General features: G+C 42.6%; 1 protein-coding gene across 2 annotated transcripts in view; it reads right to left on the bottom strand.

Moving 5' to 3' along the window:
* Positions 1 to 17,326: 17,326 nt before the first annotated feature.
* SUDS3 (SDS3 homolog, SIN3A corepressor complex component) overlaps positions 17,327 to 21,167 on the bottom strand; it is a 48,997-nt gene continuing 45,156 nt past the window's right edge. For both annotated transcript variants that reach the window (XM_055235596.2, XM_063614573.1), the window contains exon 12: positions 17,327 to 20,703. In XM_055235596.2, coding sequence (XP_055091571.2) covers positions 20,605 to 20,703 — 99 coding nt within the window. In that variant the 3' untranslated portion in view covers positions 17,327 to 20,604. The remainder of the gene's footprint in view (positions 20,704 to 21,167) is intronic.

The raw sequence follows: 21,167 nt of genomic DNA, 5'->3' as shown, positions 1-21,167 counted from the left end.
AACAGCCTGGCCAACGTGGTGAAACCCCATCTCTACTAAAAATACAAAAATTAGCTGGGCGTGGTGGCAGGTGCCTGTAATCCCAGCTACTTGGGAGGCTGAGGCAGGAGAGTTGCTTGAACCTGAGAGGCAGAGGTTGCAGTGAGCTGAGATCGTGCCATTGCACTCCAGCCTTGGCAACAAGAGTGAAACTCCGTCTCAAAAAAAAGAAAAGAAAAAGAAAAACTTAGAATTACACATGTGGCTTGGGTTTGTGGCTTCATTCTATAGTCATACACTGCATAACAACATAATATACCGACAGCCTGTATATACAACAGTGCTTCCATAAGGTTATGATACTGTATTTTTACCATACTTTTTGTAAGCTTAGGTATGTTTAGATATATAAATCTTTACCATTATAATTGCCTACAGTGATCAGTACGGTAACATGCTGTACAGGTTTGTAGCCTAGGAGCAAGAGGCTACCTCATATAGCTTAGGTGTGTAGTAGGCTGAGCCCTCTAGGTTTGTGAGTGCAATGATGTTCATGCAATGACAAAATCGTCTAACAATGCATTTATAAAATTATTTATTATTATTATTTTTTGAGACAGTCTCACTCTGTCATCCAGGCTGGAGTCCAGTGGCACAATCCTGGCTCACTGCAACCTCCACCTCCCAGGTATGAGCGATTCTCCTGACTCAGCCTCCCCAGTAGCTGAGATTACAGGCGTGTGCCACCACACCCAGCTAATTTTTTTGTATTTTTAGTAGGGGTTTCACCATGTTGGTCAGCCGGGTCTCAAATTCCTGACCTCAAATGATCTACCCATCTCTGCCTCCCAAAGTGCTGGGATTACAGGCGTGAGCCCCTGCACCCATCCTAACAATGCATTTCTCATACCGTACCATCATGAAGCAGTGCATGACTATATTTCTGTTGGACAGACCTGTCTGAAAGGGACCCTGCAGAACTGTGCCCCGTTGCCCACAGGAGGTAATTCACTTTCTGTCACATCCTTTTCTGTCCTTCCTTTGCCTGTCTCACTTTCCTACTTCTTCACCAACTTAACGTCGGATCACCCCCCAAATCAATTAATAGAAACCAAACCTTGTCTTGAGGTATACTTTTTAGGGTAACCTGAACTAAGGAACAGATTTACTACGTACAGGAAATCATGTTAATATCTACCTTTCTTTATATTCAATTTGCTATGACCCTGTAGGGAGATAAAGACACTAACAGAGAAGAGGTTAAATACCAGATTTAAATAACAAAACAAGAGATGTGCATAATTACCTCTCAAATGAGTAGTACAGAGAGCAAGTGCTAAGAGTTCAAAGGAGAAATGACATTAATATGGAATGGTATGGTTGGGGAAGGAGATTTCTGCTTGGCCCCACAAGATCTAACTGCTGTTTGCTTTGCTGCCAAAGGACGGTTGTGAAATGTAAAGCCTGGGCAAGGGCCTAGACTCAAGGAATGACTGGTGCCTAACATGAGCTGTGTGTTTTGTGGGAAGTACACTTCAAATTGCAGTGTGTGTGTGTGTGTGTGTGTGTGTGTGTGTGTGTGTGTCTTGAGAGTAGGGGGGGATGCCAGACCTGATTCTCTTATTTCACTCATCCTGCTTATAAACAAAGCTGACAGTTTTGGGAAACTGTCAGGGAAGTAGATGCAGCCTACTTCAGAGAACCCAAACAAAACACACTTTCTAGAAAGGGATCAAACACTCTACTCCTTTCCCATCAGGACCATGCTCTTTGTGACTGAGATGAGCAACTGTAACCATTACCATAGGAAAGCAGCATGCGTTCTTTGAGCATTACTGACCACTCACGATGGTCAGGCATTGTTAATAATAGCAGTGTAGAAAGCAAAGAGCAAATGCATTGTAGCTTTCAGGAAGAGGAAATAAACCCCTGCACTACCAGTCCTTGAAAATAGGCAGTCAATAAACCAAAAAAGGGCATAAAGGAAATAAAATGTCCAGAAGAATTGACATTTTGGCAGAATTATCCATTCTTTTCTAGTCCCCCAGCCAACTCACACCCCTTTTTTTCTGAGACGGAGTCTCGCTCTGTCGCCCAGGCTGGAGTGCAGTGGCGCGATCTCGGCTCACTGCAAGCTCCGCCTCCCGGCTTCCTGCCATTCTCCTGCCTCAGCCTCCGGAGTAGCTGGGGCTACAGGCGCCGGCCACCACGCCCGGCTAATTTTGTTTTTGTATTTTTTAGTAGAAACGGGGTTTCACCATGTTAGCCAGGATAGTCTCGTTCTCCTGACCTCGTGATCCGCTGGCCTCGGCCTCCCAAAGTGCTGCGATTACAGGCGTGAGCCACCGCACCCAGCCTCTAGTCCCCTTTATAAGAGAGACAATTGTTTTAAAAATAAGAGTCCGGAGTTAGTTGGACTTTAAGAGAGTATACCAAGTAAAGTATTTCTCCTGCAGGAGAGCAAACTCGGAAAAGAACTGGTGATGGTGGTGCATTCTCCAGTACCCAGGGGCTTCTCGGTGAGACCAGCCAGAATTTGTATGTAATTCCTTAATAGCCTAATAGAGTTAACATTTTGCCCTCAATAAGTAGGTGGGCATCACAGTCTATACTGATGTATGTGCATGTTAAAAAGAGCTTTTCTTTCATTTCTTTTCATTTAAAATGTCCTATTCTGATTTAAAGTTAAGTTCCTTTAAAATACATAAAATCAGCTGGGCACGGTGGCTCAGGCCTGTAATCCCAGCACTTTGGGAGGCTGAGGCGGGTGGATCACATGAGATCGGAAGTTCAGGACCAGCCTGGCCAACATGGCGAAACCTCGTCTCCACTAAAAATACAAAAAAATTAGCCAGGCGTGGTGGCGGGCACCTGTAGTCCCAGCTACTCGGGAGGCTGAGGCGGAAGAATGGCATGAACCTGGGAGGCGGAGCTTGCAGTGAGCCGAGATCGCACCACTGCACTCCAGCCTGGGCGACAGAGCGAGACTCCGTCTCAAAAAAAAAAAAAATTAGCCGGAGGTGGTGTGTGGCATGCGCCTGTAGTCCCAGCTACTCGGGAGGCTGAGGCATGAGAATCACTTGAATCCTGGAAGCAGATGTTGCATTGAGCTGAGCTCACACCACTGCATGCCAGCCTGGGTGACACAGCAAGACTCTGTCTGAAAAAAAAAAAAAAATTACATAGAATCAAGGAATTAAGGTTTTTCTATCCATTCAGTTCAAATGGTTGTAAAGCACATTTATTTTATCTTGTTGATGAGGTTCTTTCTTATGCCCAGCTGAAATCTCTCCTGATTGAATGCTCAAATTCAAATGTCTACAAAGACCAGATAGTAGAGCAAATGACTAAAATGGGACATTTAAAACAGTAAGTGACATGGCTTCAATGTGGGGAAGACAATAGGCATGATGGAGATGGGTAACAGGAGTGTGCTCTGTCTAAAGAAAGAAGCTTCCTCTAGTCCATTGTGTCCATGTGGGACAAGCCCAGTCTTGCAAGTTTATCTAATTACTCAAGAAAAGTTCAAAAATCTCTCCATTTTAAGCTTTTTAAATTAATTCAATTTCTTAAAATTCACTGCGTAAGCCCAAAAATCTCTGGGTTGGATCCCACCCACAGATTGCCACTGTGCTACCTCTGTTTAATGTAAACCCTCTTGTTCAAGGTTTCCTAAACATAGAGAATTAGAAGATGTGAAAACAGGTATTAGCTTTCCCACTTCACAGGTGGGGAAATTGAGGTGCAAAACAGGTAGGATTTGAAATTCATTAGAAGGGTTGATAATATAACCCAAAACATCTGTTACCAAATACACTAAATGAAAAAACAAACATTAGACAGTTTGTGAGCATTTAGGAAAGGAATTCACTATACAGTAGCCCCCCTTATCCAAGGAGGATATATTCCAAGACCCCCAGTGGACGCCTGAAACTTTGTATGCTGCCAAACCCTGTATGTACTATGTTTTTTCATATATACATATTATAGTTTAAATAGGCACAGTAAGAAATTAACAATAATAAAATAAAACAATTATAACAATATGCCAGCATTACTACTCTTGCATTTTGAGGTCATTATTAAAAGTAAAATAATGAACACCACCACTGCGATACCTCGACAGTCAATCTGATAACCAAGGTAGCTACTAAATTATTAATGGATGGGTAGTGTCTACAGTGTGGAGACGCTGGACAAAGAGATGATTCACTTCCTGGGCTGGAACGCACAGGACAACTCAAGACTTCATCACGCTACTCAGCACAGTGCACAATTTAAAACTTATGAATGGTTTATTTCTGAAATTTTCCATGTAATATTTTTGGACCATGGCTAATAGTGGATAACTGAAACCGCAGAAGGCAAAACTGCAGATAAGGGGGGGATTACTACAGAAAAAAATACAGCATGGATTGAGCACAGGACTTGGTACAGGGTAGGTACTCTATAAATGTATACTGTAAAAACTGCTGAATGAATGTCAGTTCAGCCACATATCATGGTTCTTTATCATAGCAGTGTGGTATAAAGTATTTTAAATCATACAAACTTTGAATTATACCAGCAAACATCTTATTAACTGTATGACATTCTCTCAGCCTCAGTTTCTTCATCTATAAAACAGGAACAATATCTAACCTAGCCATTTTTAAAGGAAGATCTGAGATAATGCACTGTACCACACATATATACAACTGTTATAATAGGTAGCTGGGCAGGTATGAGCAGGGCAAGAGAGGGCTCCCCGCACCCACCAGGAATGTCAGACGACCATCAGGTGATGGCTTGGCAGTTTCCTGATTGTCCAGCAGTTGTCACATGAAAATGATAATTGGTCACAACCGGCACCAGAGATTCCCAATAGATAAAAACACCTGAAATTTGTAATCGGCAGCTTTCAGGATTAAGCAAGTGGGCTCGAGCACTTGCATTAAGAGGCAAAATGGTGAAATATGACCTTCCAGGGGCATTTCACAGGAAAAGGGAAGAAAGCCTCAGGTGAGCATGCATACAACTGCTTAAACACACTGCGAATGCTCACCTCCCAAGTGCAAGGAGGGCATCGTGCATGTGGGAAGAATGAAAGGAAAGGGGTGAGAGGTGCTGGAAGTAGGCCAGCCTATAAAGTCCTAGGATCAAGGTTAAACAGGCACTTGACCTCCAAAGTGCCTGCTTGGGTGTCTTCCAAGTGTACTTTCCTTTCTTTCCTACTCTAGAGTTTTGTTTTTGTTTTTTTTTGTTTTTTTTCTGAGACGGAGTCTCGCTCTGTCGCCCAGGCTGGAGTGCAGTGGCGTAATCTCGGCTCACTGCAAGCTCCGCCTCCCCAGTTCACGCCATTCTCCCACCTCAGCCTCTCCGAGTAGCTGGGACTACAGGCGCCCGCCACCACGCCCGGCTAATTTTTTTTTGTATTTTTAGTAGAGACAGGGTTTCACCGTGGTCTCGATCTCCTGACCTCGTGATCCGCCCGCCTCGGCCTCCCAAAGTGCTGGGATTACAAGCGTGAGCCACCGCGCCCGGCCTAGAGTTTTTTTTAATAAACTTTCACTCCTGCTCTGAAATTTGCCTCAGACTCTTTTTCTGCCTTATGCCCGTCAGTTGAATTCTTTCTTCTGAGGAGGCAAGAACTGAGGTTGCTGCAGACCCCTATGGATTCACCACCAGTAACTTGGATATTTGCCATCCCTAACACAACTACATATATTGTACACTTATATAATTACATATTTATATAATCATTATTATAATTATTTGACAGATTACTAGACTGGTAAGCCTGGAAAATATGGCAGAAAAAGACAATAAGGTTTAACAGAAAGGTCACAAGTCTTTACAACCAGTCCAAATTGAGTTAGAATGTAGTTCTATCACTTAGCAGCTCAGCTACTCTGGGTAAGTTACTTAAACTATTCAGTAATACCTACCCTTTCCTAGAGCTGCTGTAAAAAGTAAAGATAATAATCGAGTATTTACCATATGCCAGGCATTATGCCAAGCAATTCACTTACATTTTTGCTCACTTAATTTATGTAGGGTGCTTAGTACTGCCTGGACCATAAGTGCTCAACAAATAGGAGTGTTATTACTAGTATATCTGAATGGCAACAGGGTATTTAACATTGTTTGGGAGAATCAGTGAACAAAACGGAGAAATGCAGACTGGAAAGAAGTATAATTAAGTGGGTTAGTAAATAAGTTTAATGTACATGGAGAAAATATCGGGTAAAGTTGAGGACCAAAAGAGGCTTAAGTGATAACTTAGAACCACATTAGGAAACATTCTGTAAAGGGTCAGATAGTAAATATTTTCAGTTTTGTGGGCCAATCTCTGTTGCAACTACTCAGCTCTGCCCTTGTAGTGCAAAAGCAGATATAAACAATGCACAAAGTAAGGGAAGTGGCTGTGTTCCAATAAAACTTTACAAAAACAGATGGTGAGCTAGATTTGGCCTGTGGGCCATAATTTGCTGACCCCTTGCTTAGAATAAAAAGACAATGACATGCAATAGAATAAACGTAAAGTGTGCTGTTCAGTTCAAGAAACCAACTGCACAAGCACTTAAACTCAGCATTTAAACAACCGGGGGTGTGAGTTGTCCTGAGTTACCAAAACAAAAACAAAATTACTAAGGTTATTTTCGTCACAAAAAAAAAAAAAAACAAAATTCTACCCTAATCTGTTCTGAAAAGACCATGCATAAATCAGTTTTGGCTAAAACAATGTGAACTGAAGCCTGTTCAGCTGAGGCTGGGGATAAAAGACCCAACCAGAAACGGTGTGTATGTTTCATCTGGTGTGCTCCCCACTTCCCAGTCAATTCTTAGTGGCTTAAAGGAACATGCATGGAAAAGGATTGTGAGATCTCACATCTGAGCCTAGAGGAAATGAGGGCCATGATTAATTACTAATGTCTGCCATGGGTACAAGGGGGAAGAGTAGTGGCAAGTGTGCCACATAATTGCCATCCTTAAAAGCCATATCGCATGAAGGATAAGCAGTAAACAAATGAAATTTGTTGCCCCACGTAAGTTGTATAATTCAAAATACAATTATCTTTAAGACAGGAAGACACTTTCTAAATATTAATCTAATCTCACTAATGGACATGGCAAATCCAAAATAGCTTTTATTACAGTAGCAGCAGGGGGTCTGACTCGGTCACCTCTGAATATTCTTCCCAGCACTGCACGAGACTGTGATTTTTCAGAAGGCCTCATTGTGCTATCACAGCTGTGTTCCAGGTGGCTTAGTCTTCCCAACAGCTTTGCTTTGAAGACGTCATGAATATTTAAATATACTTTAGGCTACACATTTTTCATGCTTCTCAATTCACCCACAGTCCAAAGGTGGGTTTTGTTTGGCAAGAGGCTTATTTTTGAGATATGCATATAAATCCACAGGCATTGTGTTATATATACACATTCAGACCTTCAAGGTGCATGTATGTAAATTCCTTTTCTTAAATCTTGACACTCAGCTCTGAAATCAAAGCCTGCAGCTAATGGCCATTGACGTAACTTCAGGCACAAGTCAGCATCTTTGCAATAAGTAAGGATGTACTGATTTGGAAATGACCTACTAATGTTCCCACTGTAGTTATTCAGGACCATGACCTCAGAACCACAGTGACTATGAGATAGTCAATGAATCACAGAAAGTCCCAAAGAGAGGTGGGAGCAGGTGTGGCATGAACAGCTGAGGTAAAAAGTGTTGGTTAAGCCAGGCATGGTGGCTCATGCCTGTAATCCCAACACTTTAAGAGGCTGAGGTGGGCAGATCACTTGAGGTCAGGAATCCAAGACCAGCCTGGCCAACACAGTGAAACCGCATCTCTACTAAAAATATAAAAATTAGCCAGGTGTGGTGGTAGGTACCTGTAATCTCAGCTACTTGGGAGGCTGAGGCAGGAGAATCGCTTGAACCTGGGAGGCAGAGGTTGCAGTGAGCCGAGATTGCACCATTGCACTCCAGCCTGGGCAACAAAGAGCGAAACTTCACCTCAAAAAAAAAAAAAAAAAAAAAAAGGCCGGGTGCGGTGGCTCACGCTTGTAATCCCAGCACTTTCGGAGGCCGAGGCGGGTGGATCGTGAGGTCAGGAGATCGAGAACACGGTGAAACCCCATCTCTACTAAAAATACAAAAAATTAGCCGGGCGTGGTGGCGGGCACCTGTAGTCCCAGCTACTCGGAGAGGCTGAGGCAGGAGAATGGCGTGAACCTGGGAGGCGGAGCTTGCAGTGAGCCGAGATCGCGCCACTGCACTCCAGCCTGGGTGACAGAGCGAGATTCCGTGTCAAAAAAAAAAAAAGTGTTGGTTAAATATACATATCTGTTTTCCCCTTTCCCATGAAATCCCACAAAAAAGGTGTTGTTTGTTTAGAATTAAACCCACTAGAATAAAGAAATTAGAGAGAAAAAAATTGTAGAAGCTGAATGTAAATTTAAAAAACACAGCTTCATCTTAAGCGGACAGTGGAGAAAACTGAGAATCATAGATTCGCAGCACCAGGGACCTCTAGACATGGAAGGGGAAGCAAAGGGGCTGGTTGAAATTCAGTTTAAAAGGCTCTCAGGTCCCTAGTTCCCTACTTCACACAGAAAAATTCCCAGGATCCTAACCTAGCAAAACACTGGAGGTTTCTTCTGCAGAGAGAGTAGAATAAAGAGTCTCTGGATTAAAGAACTCTAGAATAGGATACTATTGTTTAAAAAGAAGGAGGGGATAAAAATCAGGTAACAAAAATAGCTCTTAGAAAAAAATTGTAAATGCAAGAACAAAGGTAAAACTCAGTAGAAGGGTTAGAAAATAAAATTTAGAAAATCTCCCAGAATGTAGAGTAAAAAGACCAAGAGATGGAAGAGATAAAAGAAAATATGAAGACTGCTATAGGAAGTATAAAATCCAAGTAACAGAAATTTCTGCATGCAAGAACAGAGAAAATGTAATTATCCATTACATTAGTTATCCAGTGCTGCATAGCAAATTGGCCCAATTACTCAGCAGCTTATAATAACAATTTTTTTTATCTTACCCAATTTCTGAGGGTCAGGAATCTGGGAGCAGCCTAATAGGATAGTTCTGGCTCAGGGTCTCCTGTGAAGTTGCAGTCACGTTGTTGGCAAGGGCTGCAGTTTCATCTGAAGGCTTGACTAGGGCTAGAGAATCCACTTTCAAAGTGACTCACTCACAGGGCTTCAAGAAGCCTCAGTTACCAGCTGGATATTAGCAGGAGTCCTCAGTTTCTTGCCACACGGGCCTCCCATAAGGCTGGTCAACATGGTCACTGGCATTTCCCAAAGCAAGTGATCCAAGACTGCACTATCTTTCATACCCCAATCTCAGAAGTGACATACTATCATTTCTGCTGTAGGCTACTGGTCACAGAGATCAACCCTGGTCCAATACAAGGGTAAACTGCACAAGGGTGTGACTACCAGACACAAGATCACTGGAAGCCATTTGGAGGCTGGCTATCACATTATATATATATTTCTCCCCCAGAATATAAGGGCATACATTTTCAGAATTGAAAAACCCTCATAAGCACTGATTCTCCCCAGATGATAAAAAGAAAGAAAGACCTCCTAACTGCTTAACATAGTGGGCCCACACCAAGGCCCATCATCATGAAACTTCAAAACACTAAGAATGCTATGAGCTTCCAGAGATGTTAAGAAGTCATCTAGAAGAATCAATAATCAGAATAATTCCGACTTCTCAAGGGCAACATTGGAAGCTAAAAGCAGTAAGACAGTCTTCAAAATCTTGAAGAAAAATGTCCAGACTAGAATTAAACCCACCAAAATAAAGCACATTGCAGGAGAAACAACCAAATTTTAGTGGATGGAAAGTAGATTAAACACAGACATGGAAACATCTGCATCTTAAGACTGACAGTGGAGAATGCCAACAATAATGAATGAACAGCACGAGGAAATGAAATGAAAATGAAGGAAAGGGTGGGGTGGTTAAAATATACTTTAAGTGCCAAGTACTTAGAAGAACAGAATGAAAGTCTTTTCAATCCTGCTTGGGAAGTCGCTGGAAATGTGCTTTAACAAAATGGGGGAGTAAAGTAGAGAAACAGGAAGACAAACAAAAGATGAAAGATTCAAATCCGAAGAAGGGATAGGGGAGCTCCAGCATGGTGGTGCAGGAACTCCGGAGTGACAGCTGTGTGCCATGCCAGGAGGAACCAGTCCAGTGCGGAGCAAGTTGGGGTCCTCAAGGAGGAAGCTTTTTCAAGGTAACAAAATTGATGGAATACCTGGTGCATCAGAATGCCTTAGGGGGAGAATCTGGGCACTTGGTGAAGAGTTTAAGGTCGAATTAGTAATAAGTATCTAGAAAACTAAGCAAACAAAAAGAAAAAAAAGGACAGTTATTAACTCCTGGGGGGAAAAGCTGTCAAGGAAAGATAAAGCAATCATAGTGTACAACACAGCTCAGCTGCGACTAGCATTTACATAGTCATAATAACATAAATGTTGAATACTGACCTAATGAAAATCCTGAAATAACTATATTGGGAGAGCAAAGGATGACCCCACAGTGGGAATTTAGTAGATAACGCCTGCAACTGAAATAATCTAGCTTTAATAATAAGCAGACTATTTAGAAACACACACTAGATACCAAAATAATCAGCTAAAAGAGATAAAATAATCAGCCAAGAGAGATAAAATAATCTCTGGGAGGGGGAAATAAAGCAGAGGGCAGGGGGCTACTCTGTTTTGTGGCCAACTCTGTGGAACCTTTTGACTTTCTGGATAGCCTTCATATTACTATGATTTTAGAAAGATATTGATATCCTGCAATGAGAAGTAGGAGGCAGTAGCTAACCATTCCTTCATTCAGCAAGCACTCAATGGGCACCTACAATGTACTTGTGTTGGGAGATTTGGAGCAAAAACAAAAAGACCCAGTCCCTGTCCTCTCTGGCTCACAATCCAGTGGGTATCTCCACACACCCAGAGAAGCAGCAATTCAAACTCTTCTCTAGTGAGAAGGTTAACAAGATGAAAACACATGGCTGGAAATCTGCTTGTCTTGAACTAGTCAAGCCACTTGACTAGTGGCTTCTGTTGGCCTTCCCTGGATGGCGTACCCTTGGAAGTTCACGATGGGCTTATCCTTGAGGAACAATGGGACCTGCCTGAGCAGGTGGGGCAGGAGTTGGGGTAGGCAATCCCTGCGATAACCATGTCCACCCGGCACGGGCATGGTGTGCGCTACATTTTCTGTTTGTTTGGTTTTTGGGATGGGGTCTCACTGTGTTTCCCAAACTGGAGTGCAGTGGTGCGATCATGGCTCACTGCAGCCTTGACCTCCCAGGCTCAAGCAATCCTCCCACCCCAGGCCCTGAGTGGCTAGGACTACAGGCACACACCACCACGCCTGGATAATTTTCGTAGATACAGCATTTCATCATGTTGCCCAGCCTGGTCTCAAACTCCTGGGCTCAAGTGATCCTCCCACCTCAGCCTCTCAAAGTGCTGGGGTTATAGGTGTGAGCCACCACACCTGGCCAGGTTATATTTTCTAAAGCACTCAAGTGACCTACAGAGTTTGTTTGAAGCACAATAGTTACTGTATTGTTTTTGCTTGCACGACTTCATTTAATCTTGACAATAAACCTTACTATTATTAGTCCCACTTTCTAGATGAGGAAACTGGAGCCTCGAGAGGTTATGTGATTTGCCTAAGTTCACACAGCTTGTAAGCAGCAGAGTTCAATCCAAATTCAAACCTGTCTCAAGCCCCTGCCTCTGAGTCTCACAACTGGATTTCTTTTCTCCACTTAGATTGTTGAATTGAGAGTTGCAAGAACTGAGTTCTAGCTTCTGCTCTACCCTTAATCAGCTGTGTGATCTCAAGCAAGTTCCTTCCCTTCTTGGCGTCTGTTTCGAGAAGGGAAAAATGGAAGGGGTTGGTTAAGATGACAACTAAGGGTCCTTTATGCTTTGGCCATCTACGTTAGGATGAAGGAAGCCAAAGGGGAAAGGAAACATGTGAACATGGTGCAGAGGTGAACACTTCCCTTCTCAAGCCTCACTTTCATCATCTGTAAAACGGGAATCATGAAGACACACATCACAGGGCAGTTTGGTATATTAAATACAATAATGTATAAAAAGTACTTAGCCCTCACCCAAACACATCATAAGTGCTCAATAAATTTGAGCCCTTATTCCTTCCTAATATGCCTGCAGGGCTCCACCAAGCTTGAATTCCCATAAGCTTTCACTTCTGGGAAGGTCAAAGGACCATGTTTGAGAGAAGAGGACTGATCAAAGTAGGAGAAAGGGAGTCAGGTAAAATTACTGTCTAACAGTAATGTGTGCTGTTGCCCTTTATTGGTTTTACATATGAGTTAGTTTATGAATACTTTCAGGAGCATGTAAGTGTGAAATTGGAAAGCGTCACTGCAGGTCAGCCACGAGCCACCACACTGGCGACAGAAAGGGGAAGAAGAGCAAGCAGGGCGGGCACAGTGGGGAGAAGAAAGGAGAAAGGCAGAAAGGAAAGGAAGGCGAGTCCTCGATGGGAAAAGGCAAAAAGATAACCAAATAGGGAGCAAACTGGTTTTAAAGTTCAAAGCTTGTGGCCAGGTGCGGTGGCTCACACGTGCAATCCCAGCACTTTGGGAGACCGAGGCGGGTGGATAATGAGGTCAAGAGTTCAAGACCAGCCTGTCCAACATGGTGAAACCCCGTCTCTACTAAAAATACAAACATTAGCTGGGTGTGGTGGCAGGCACCTGTAATCCCAGCTACTCAGGAGGCTGAGGCAGGAGAATCGCTTGAACCTGGGAGAGGCGGAGGTTGCAGTGAGCCAAGATTGTGCCACTGCACTCCAGCCTGGGCAACAGAGCGAGACTGTCTCAAAAAAAAAAAGAAAAAGAAAAAAGTTCAAGGCTTGTGATATATGGTAAACACACGCTACTATTTGACTTTAAACATGCCTCATATCCACTTGTCTTTTTGCTCAAGCCATTTCCTCTGTATGGAATTCCCATTCCTGGTCGTAGACACTGCTCAAGGCCTGCCTAGCTTTCTCTGAATCCCCCAAAAGAGCCTAGAACACTACCTAACATGCAGTAAAATTCAATAAATGGTTTTTCAATTGAATGCAATGACGAATGTGTTCCTCAAGCTTACGATTATTTACTATTTCAAGTAGATGAAGAAACACTCCAAACAATTGGCTGCAGGTGACCAAAAGATGATCATAGCAAAATTCCCTGTCTTGTTTGGGGTAAGAGTGAAGGTCTCCAGGGACCCGTTCTGTGGTGGAAACACTTTATTCCAATAATAAAGTCCCAGTGTGCCTGGGACTTTCTGGTTTTAGTCCTGAAAGTCTCACATCCCAGGAGCTGTCCACTATGCTTTCCAGCACCCAGCCCGGCATAAAGAGGTCCTCAAATGATTGTCCCAACCATATTCCAGCTGTAGTACTGACTATAGCCCTAAGACCACAGGAAAGTCATTTAACATCTCTGGGCTGCAGCTGTTTCATCTTCAAATGAAGGGCTCAAACTAAATCAGGAACACTAAATGGACTCCCTTGCTCACAGCAGAAAAAATGGATTGGGCCACTGTTTCTTGCTATACTGGAACTTGGGCCTCCAAGTCCTTCTCACCCCTGCACCTGGGGCAGTCCCCACCCATTTGTAGGAGGTGATGCTGAGCATGGTCTCTAAAGCCAGCAGCTTTACCTTCATAGTCTGCTGTTAGCTGAAGTAGCTTTCCTGAAATGGTTCTGGTCACTTAGGATCTGGTAGTCAGACTAGCATCCAAAGACAGACATATATAAATGGCCACAGCATCTGCAATAGTAGGGACAGTCTCCACAGACTAGCAGTAACCATGTCCAACCTTGTGTTATGTACTCCTCACAGTACAGCATGGTGAATGAAGGCAGGGACTCTGGAGAGACTGCTTGGGCTCAGAATCCTGGCTTGCCATTTACTGGCTGTGTGACCTTGAGCAAGTTACTTAACCTCTCTGTTTCCCAATTTCCTCAATTACAAAACGAGGACTATAATTGTAGCTACCTCATAGGGTTGTTACAAGGATTCAGTGAGTTAACAAAATACTTAGCACAGTAGGTGCTATGTTTTAAACATTTTTTAAAATTTTATTCCTACCAGAAGGAAATTGGGGCTGTTAATATTATTAGAATCCTCAAAAACATATCTGAAGTAGGTATGATTTAGCAAATGAGGAAACTGAGGTTCAAAGAAATTAAGTTGCCCAAGGTCACACCTAGCCAGCTTAACAGTAAAGCCAGATTCAAATCCTGATTCCAAAGCTTTTGTTCTTAGCCATAATGCCACCCTACATCTCAGTAAACACTCAAACACTTATGAAAATAATCGGTGGTGAAATAAAGCAGATTCCTGGTTACCTGCAGGGGCTTGCTAACCTGTACTGTACTCCTGCGTTCAGTATCTGCTTGTTCCGTACCGGTGTTGCTGACTCCCAGGACTTGGGGCATTGTTTTCCTGACTGGCTCTGGGAATGCCACACTGTACCCCCTGCCTGTCCACACCACTGGCAGAGAGAGGTGATTCCAACAGATTTGAGCATCAGCCTATGGAAAAACACAACACACCGCTAAGTCTCTGACTTCTGAAAAATATGAAAGAATCTTTAAGATTTGGGTTATTGGTCTTCTCATATCAGTAAAGTATTTTATAGATCTGTATCTTTCAGGGAACCGAGTAAACACAGATTAGAAAAAAATGAGTAAAGGGATTAAGCATTTCATAAGTGTTTGAGTGTTTACTGAGATGTAGGGTGGCATTATGGCTAAGAACAAAAGCTTTGGAATCAGGATTTGAATCTGGCTTTACTGTTAAGCTGGCTAGGTGTGACCTTGGGCAACTTAATTTCTTTGAACCTCAGTTTCCTCATTTGCTAAATCATACCTACTTCAGATATGTTTTTGAGGATTCTAATAATATTAACAGCCCCAATTTCCTCTACCTATGCTGTCTCTTATCTACCTCTCTCCTCTAGGGATCCTCCTAAATCTACCTTTTTGTCTTAATAATCAGTTATTCACAAAAATATCTATTCTGGTAAACACCAAAGTTCCTAAAGCAAATGTATTCCTCACCATATTATGTCCAAAGGGAGTGAAATGATGTTTCTAGTTCATTCCATCTGGTGCTTTTTAAAAGCAGGAAAAGTGCTTAGCCTTCCCAAAGATGGGGCTTAAGAGTTTCTCAAATGATAGTGAAAGAGGCCAGAAATTGGTTCTACTCCTGCCTCTGCCCAAAGACTGCACACTCCTCGTTTGGTTGGTAAGCAGGTCGCCAATTAGAACTGAGCAGTTTCGGGGAGGGTGACATGGAGCTGAGGTATTCTTCCATTAAAGTGCCTCTACAGGAGGGCATGCCATGGAAAGGTCCAGTGACATCAGAGCATCAAGATGCAGAAGGCCCAACTCCACACCGACATTTTTAGAAACCAATTCAATGGCTCCAACTCCATAGATGATAAGGCAGGGAGGGAGGAAGTGATCTGAAAAAATACCGATACATGTTTTTGCCCAAAGGCTCTCTTGTAGCTTATTGGCTAAAGCAGTTCTCATCACGACCAATGAGCTGTTTCCATTCCTTTTTAGGATGGTTATACTCATGCAGGATCAAAAGAAAACAAGCTCTTGGCTGGTCACCGTGACTCTCAACTATATTGCCGAGAGAGAAACCCACAGTTATCAGGCAGGGGAAAGGGTCCTGGCAAATAATAGTGTTTGTACTTCTAACATTTTGCTCTGGGAGCATGTGGGTATAGGAGGTGAAAGCAGCTTATATATTTAAAAAAAAAAAAACCTCCAGGGAAACCCTGAAGAAAGGCAGAAATGTTGAACGTAATTTTAACAGATTAAGATGGGGAACGACTGCAAAGTGTAGTGGTTAGGGGAAACCTGGCTTGGAAACTTTAAATCCAGACTGTTATGTACTGTGTGACCTTGGAGAATCACCTCCTCTAATTCAAGGAGTCTGCTTCCTTCTTTAAAAACTGGTGAGATGCTTGCTTCATGGGTGACCAAAATAATAATTAAATACTGGTGAGAGCAACAGTGTACTCTCCTTAATTTATTATGAGGCTTAAATGAGGGAACACAAGGGAAGGGGCCAGCACCCAGAACATGCACTATTACTCACCAGTTTGCCTTGGCACATCATACCCTAATATCATTTGCTAACATTTACAGAGTATTTACGTACGAGGCACAGTGCTGAGCTCTGGGTTTCTAGAATTAAGTCAAGGCTTGGACTGAGCCAGCCTTAAATTTGGGAGTTAGTACTCTTTCACAGATTGTGAAGATTAGTAAGAAAGGGCCTCCTATGACAGGTTTAGTACAGTGCCCGGCATATACAAAGTACTCAGGAAAAGGCAGACTATGACATCAAGGGCAAGCCCCACTTGCCTTGGGAACAATGGGGAGGGTGAGCAGGTTGACCTGAATCTGTTTTTCCCCTCCCCATTTAGTCATATCCTTTGTTGCCAGTTCTTTGCATTCCTGGTCAATCCCTAGCCTATACCAGGTACCTGTCTCTTCTAGAACAACCATGGAAGGAAGCAGCTCAAGAGCTTGAAGGTTAAGGTACTTAAAATAGAGAAAACTAGTCGGGAGGAGTAGCTGAAAGTCTAAGGGGCTTGTGGGGTCTGGGAATGTTATTTCTTGATCTGGATGCTACAATAGTTACATGGATGAATTCACTTTGAGAGATTTCAACAACTTCTATAATTAAAACGTGCACATTTTTGTCTGTTATAATTCAAACATTTTAAAAACAGGAACCACCCCTCTCCATCATCTAAAGCATAAAGCAGTCTTTCCCAAAGGGGTGCCATAACTGGGTCACAGGTCGGTCACCTGTGGCAGGCAGCACACAGGCTTTTTGGCTGACCCCAGGCGCAGTACAAATACCATCACTGTCTGGTTGATTGGCAGGTACTATCTCAAAAGCCAGGAACAATATCCTCCTTAATCATGCACCAAATGAACAATATCCTCAATCACAAGTTTATTTCAAGGTTGTTCTTCCACCCAAGATCCATTTTATTCACTTGATTTTTAATTACTTTTATCTGCAACAAGAAGAGAGTACACAAACATTTAAGGGTCAACACCCCTAGATCGCTCTTTACAAAACTGAGTACTAGCCTGACATCATTCTGTATCTTACTCTTCACTGAGAATTAAATGTCTAGAATATCCCTTCCTCTGCCCTAACTTCCTTTCCCCATAAGCAATGGATCAAAAACCTAAAATAAATTTCTATCACTTATCAAGTCAATGGATACAATACAGACTTCACGCTGGTTTTCTCTTTGAAAGTTTATTGTTTTCTTTAAAAAAAAAAAAAAACCCTATACCTTTTATATTTTACATTCACCTCGCAGAATATTTAATGGTACCCATTAATGATGTTATAAAAAAGACCACCACCTGCTTGAAATGGCTGCAAATTTACCATGTTCTGGCATTAAAGTGATTTCAACTCTTTGGACAAACTGGTGTAACAGTAAGCACCGAGATTTCAAATTCCCAGATGAGAAAAAAAAAATTTAATCAGGAGGAAATTTATTTAGTAAAAATTCAAGGCTAAAGAAATGTTAGAAGAAGCCAAACCCAAAAAACTGTAAAAAATACAATCTTCTCTCCAGAATTAGGTTAAAAAATACAGTCAACTCCATTCTAAACCCCATATTTCTTAGAAAAGCCACCCAGTCCTGAACACAGGGTCTCATACACAAATACATGTAGCTTGATTTGCAGATCAGCCTCTGGGATCGATCTTACACTGGCCCCAATTAGAAGTTCAAAAACAAAAATTAAGTTAGGTAGTCAGACATCTATAAATACTAGTATCCACATGAATTAAAACACCCTGGCTTTGGTATGGCTACAGAAATCCATCTGGAAATTATTCAAGAAGACATGGTTCAGGGAAAAGGGGGTAGGCAAGGCATGGGGGGAGGGGAACACACAAAACCCCCAGACAGAGGTAAAATGAATACTGGAACACACCCGCAGCAAACACTGTACACGGACTTGAGGCAGATGCCTCTAACACAACACATACACAGGTTCTTGATCAGAATGGTCTGGACCAACCTTTTTCAAAGTAATCACTTGCAGGAAAGAGTTTAAACTTGGAAATTCATCTGGTGCCCTGGGGTCTAGTGACAGACAAAGACCTTTTGGAATAACGGCCACCCAGGCTAGAAGCTAGCCTCCTTCTCGTCTAGAAACCTCAAAGTCTGTCTTCCCCTTTAGTTAGGCTTCTGCCCACCACAGAAGTACCCCCATCTACTAACAGGAAGGCTGCTTCTGTTCCTGGTCACCACTGAGGCCTGTCAGAAGGCTTCAACTGCTGATTTTTCACCTCTGGGGTGACAAAAGAAAATATTAAGTCCTCTGGGATTAGAAATGTAATTTACTATGCTGATTCTCAAAACGGACTTCTCATCTGCCCCCATTTTCACTAGGCCCAATTAAGAGTTGTGAGGACGCCGAGGAGAAAGCAGTGGAGTCGAGACTACGACTAAGGGCACCCTCAATATCCTCAAAAGTCAGAGAGGAGAGAAGGCAAAAGTGCCCATACCCCCTGGTCTTCAAATAAATAGTTGCTTCACAGAAGCACAGAGGTCCCACCAGAGAAGGCCAGAAAAAGAGGCAACTTGTTGCTGCTTCAATGCGGAACCCCAGTGGTTATCAATACAATCCTCAACAATAAAAACAAACTTTGGTATACTGTTTAGGAGGACAAAAAACATTATCATTGGAAAAACTCCACCTTCAATGGAAAACTACATGAAATATATCTAATTTCCATCGCAGGGCACTACATGAAAACCAACAGCTGCACAATATGTGATGTGACACACACATTGTATGTGTAACAGTTCAAGCGAGGGAAGTCCTGCCTCACAGCCAAGGCTAACAAACAAGAACAGGTGAAGCCTGTGTTTACCATGGGCTGGGTTCACTGTAGTAAACATCATAGCAGTCGGGGGTCGGAGGGCAGAGAAGAAACACAGAACCCCAGGCAACTTTTGATAACAGCGTCATTTATCCTGTTTTCTAAATAAGACTCCAACACCAGAAGAAAAAAAAAAGAGGAAAAAACGGATTGTAAGTTAAAACAAAAATCTATCTGTATACGTCTTTACTTGTACAAGTTTGTACAAGTCAGTAAGGTTTGGTCTCTGTAGAGCCAGAACTTCAGAGAAGGTGACTTGTCATCATAGCCCCCCAACTTGCTTGGGGTATGTACATCAAGAGACAACATGAAGAGAATCACTTGAGACCAAAAGAATTACTTACAAAGAAAGATTTCCTAGAATGTGTAAGTTCTACTGATTGCTCATAGAGATGCTAACAGTTGCTCCAACCCCCAAATTTTTTAAACATCTCAAGATGGCAACATGAGCATAGAAAACCCCAACACTCATCACCCAATGAATCATTTCTCCAATCATGGGAGTGAGGGAAGGATACAGGAAAGGCTGTTTCATCAGGACTCATTAGGGACGGTGTCAGTCCAGAGGCAGCCACGGCAGAGCTTTCCTTGTCTTCAACCTGGGCCAAATGAAGCTGTGAGTGCTCAGGGCCTGACAACAAAGTTCTCCGCAGGTTTGGAATGGCCAATGTGCAATAATGGCATCAGCCACAAGAGTGAAACTTGAATTGTGCATGAGGGTCTATAGATCACTGATTATTGCACTATCAATCTCACCTCCCACCCATAAGAGATTACCCAGATAATCAGGCTGTGGCACATACTTACTACTACCTACTTGGGAACAAGGGAGAGGAAGGAATTACAAATGAAAACTTCTGAAATGACCACTTCTTATTCCAGCTTAAGCTAGAACAAATGTTTGAATAAATCACCTGCATTAAATAACATTTAAAATATGGTACCTTCAGCACATTATAAATATGAAATGTCCCCTCCCCCAACCCCATTTACTTCAGTGCAGAGTCTTCCAGGCAAGCTTTTCCGTCGCTCAGCCAGTGGAATGGTGTGCACCAGATGTCACACAAAGCATTTATTTCTCCGAGAAGGCCGAGAGCCACGAGAATTCATCTCCTTCTGCTAGGACCTCTGCCCCAAGCTTCTGGGGAAATAGTGAATTGGACTCAACAGGGAAAGTAGCTACGTGATCCACTAATCAGATTCAAAACATGAAAATGCACTGGAGAGGGTATCCCTTCCTGCTCTTCTCCATGGTACAGAGACTTAAAGATAATTAATAAAAATAGCTGTCCCTTCAAACTCAGAGGAGGTTTTCAAAAACAAGTATAAGCAAAAAATAAAGAAATAAAAGGAAAGTATATCAAAACCCCCAATACGCTTGAAAGTAAAACAGTCTCATGGTGACTGATGTCTGGAAGAAGTTGAGGCAGAAAAGACTGACAAAGCTGGAAGTGTCCGGCCACAAAAGTGCCTTAAAGAATTCACGACAGTGCTCTCCATTTCCAAGGCTGAGTAGCTATTCCCAGTAAGTTAACATTTTTCTATTAAGGAGAAAACAAAAACAAAAGTAAAACCCACTCCAGAAAAAGGGCCAAGAGAAGAGCACTGTAGAAAGTCAAGCAGCTGAGCGCCGGCGGATCACGAAGAGCCCGCGCTGAAGCTGGCCCAGGTATATCCTCATCTTGGTGCTGTCACTTGTCTTCCTCACCCAGATCTGCAGGGGAGAGGAAAGGGAACAAGATGAAAAGTTAAATACAGAAGCGCAAATCTGCCACACCATCAAAATATCTGCACGAGTGAGATGCAAGCAGAAAGCTGGTAGCCTCTTGCTGGAATAAACTGTCTCAACTTGTGAGGGCTTCATAAGCACCTCTGACCTCGGGCCATCTAAAGGCATGCCACTGGGAACAGGCATCAGCCTTGAACTCATTTCTCAGCCATCTCTCTCACACCTGTGATTACGAAAATGGAAAGCACAGCAATCTTGGGTTCCATGTCTGCCTTGATCTTAAAGATGCTTTTAAATTTGGTTTGATTACTGCATTATCAACACTTAAGAGACATCTATTCATAAACACAAACTTTCAAATTTGGAAGTATTTTCCTTGCCCCAAGGGACTTCCATATTATATAACCTTTCAATACTTTGGTTTCCTGGCAATGAAAGCTAATAGTTGT

This window comes from Symphalangus syndactylus, chromosome 13 (assembly GCF_028878055.3).
Source record: "Symphalangus syndactylus isolate Jambi chromosome 13, NHGRI_mSymSyn1-v2.1_pri, whole genome shotgun sequence".
NCBI lineage: Eukaryota > Metazoa > Chordata > Mammalia > Primates > Hylobatidae > Symphalangus > Symphalangus syndactylus.
This window is presented reverse-complemented; position numbering and strand designations above follow the sequence as displayed.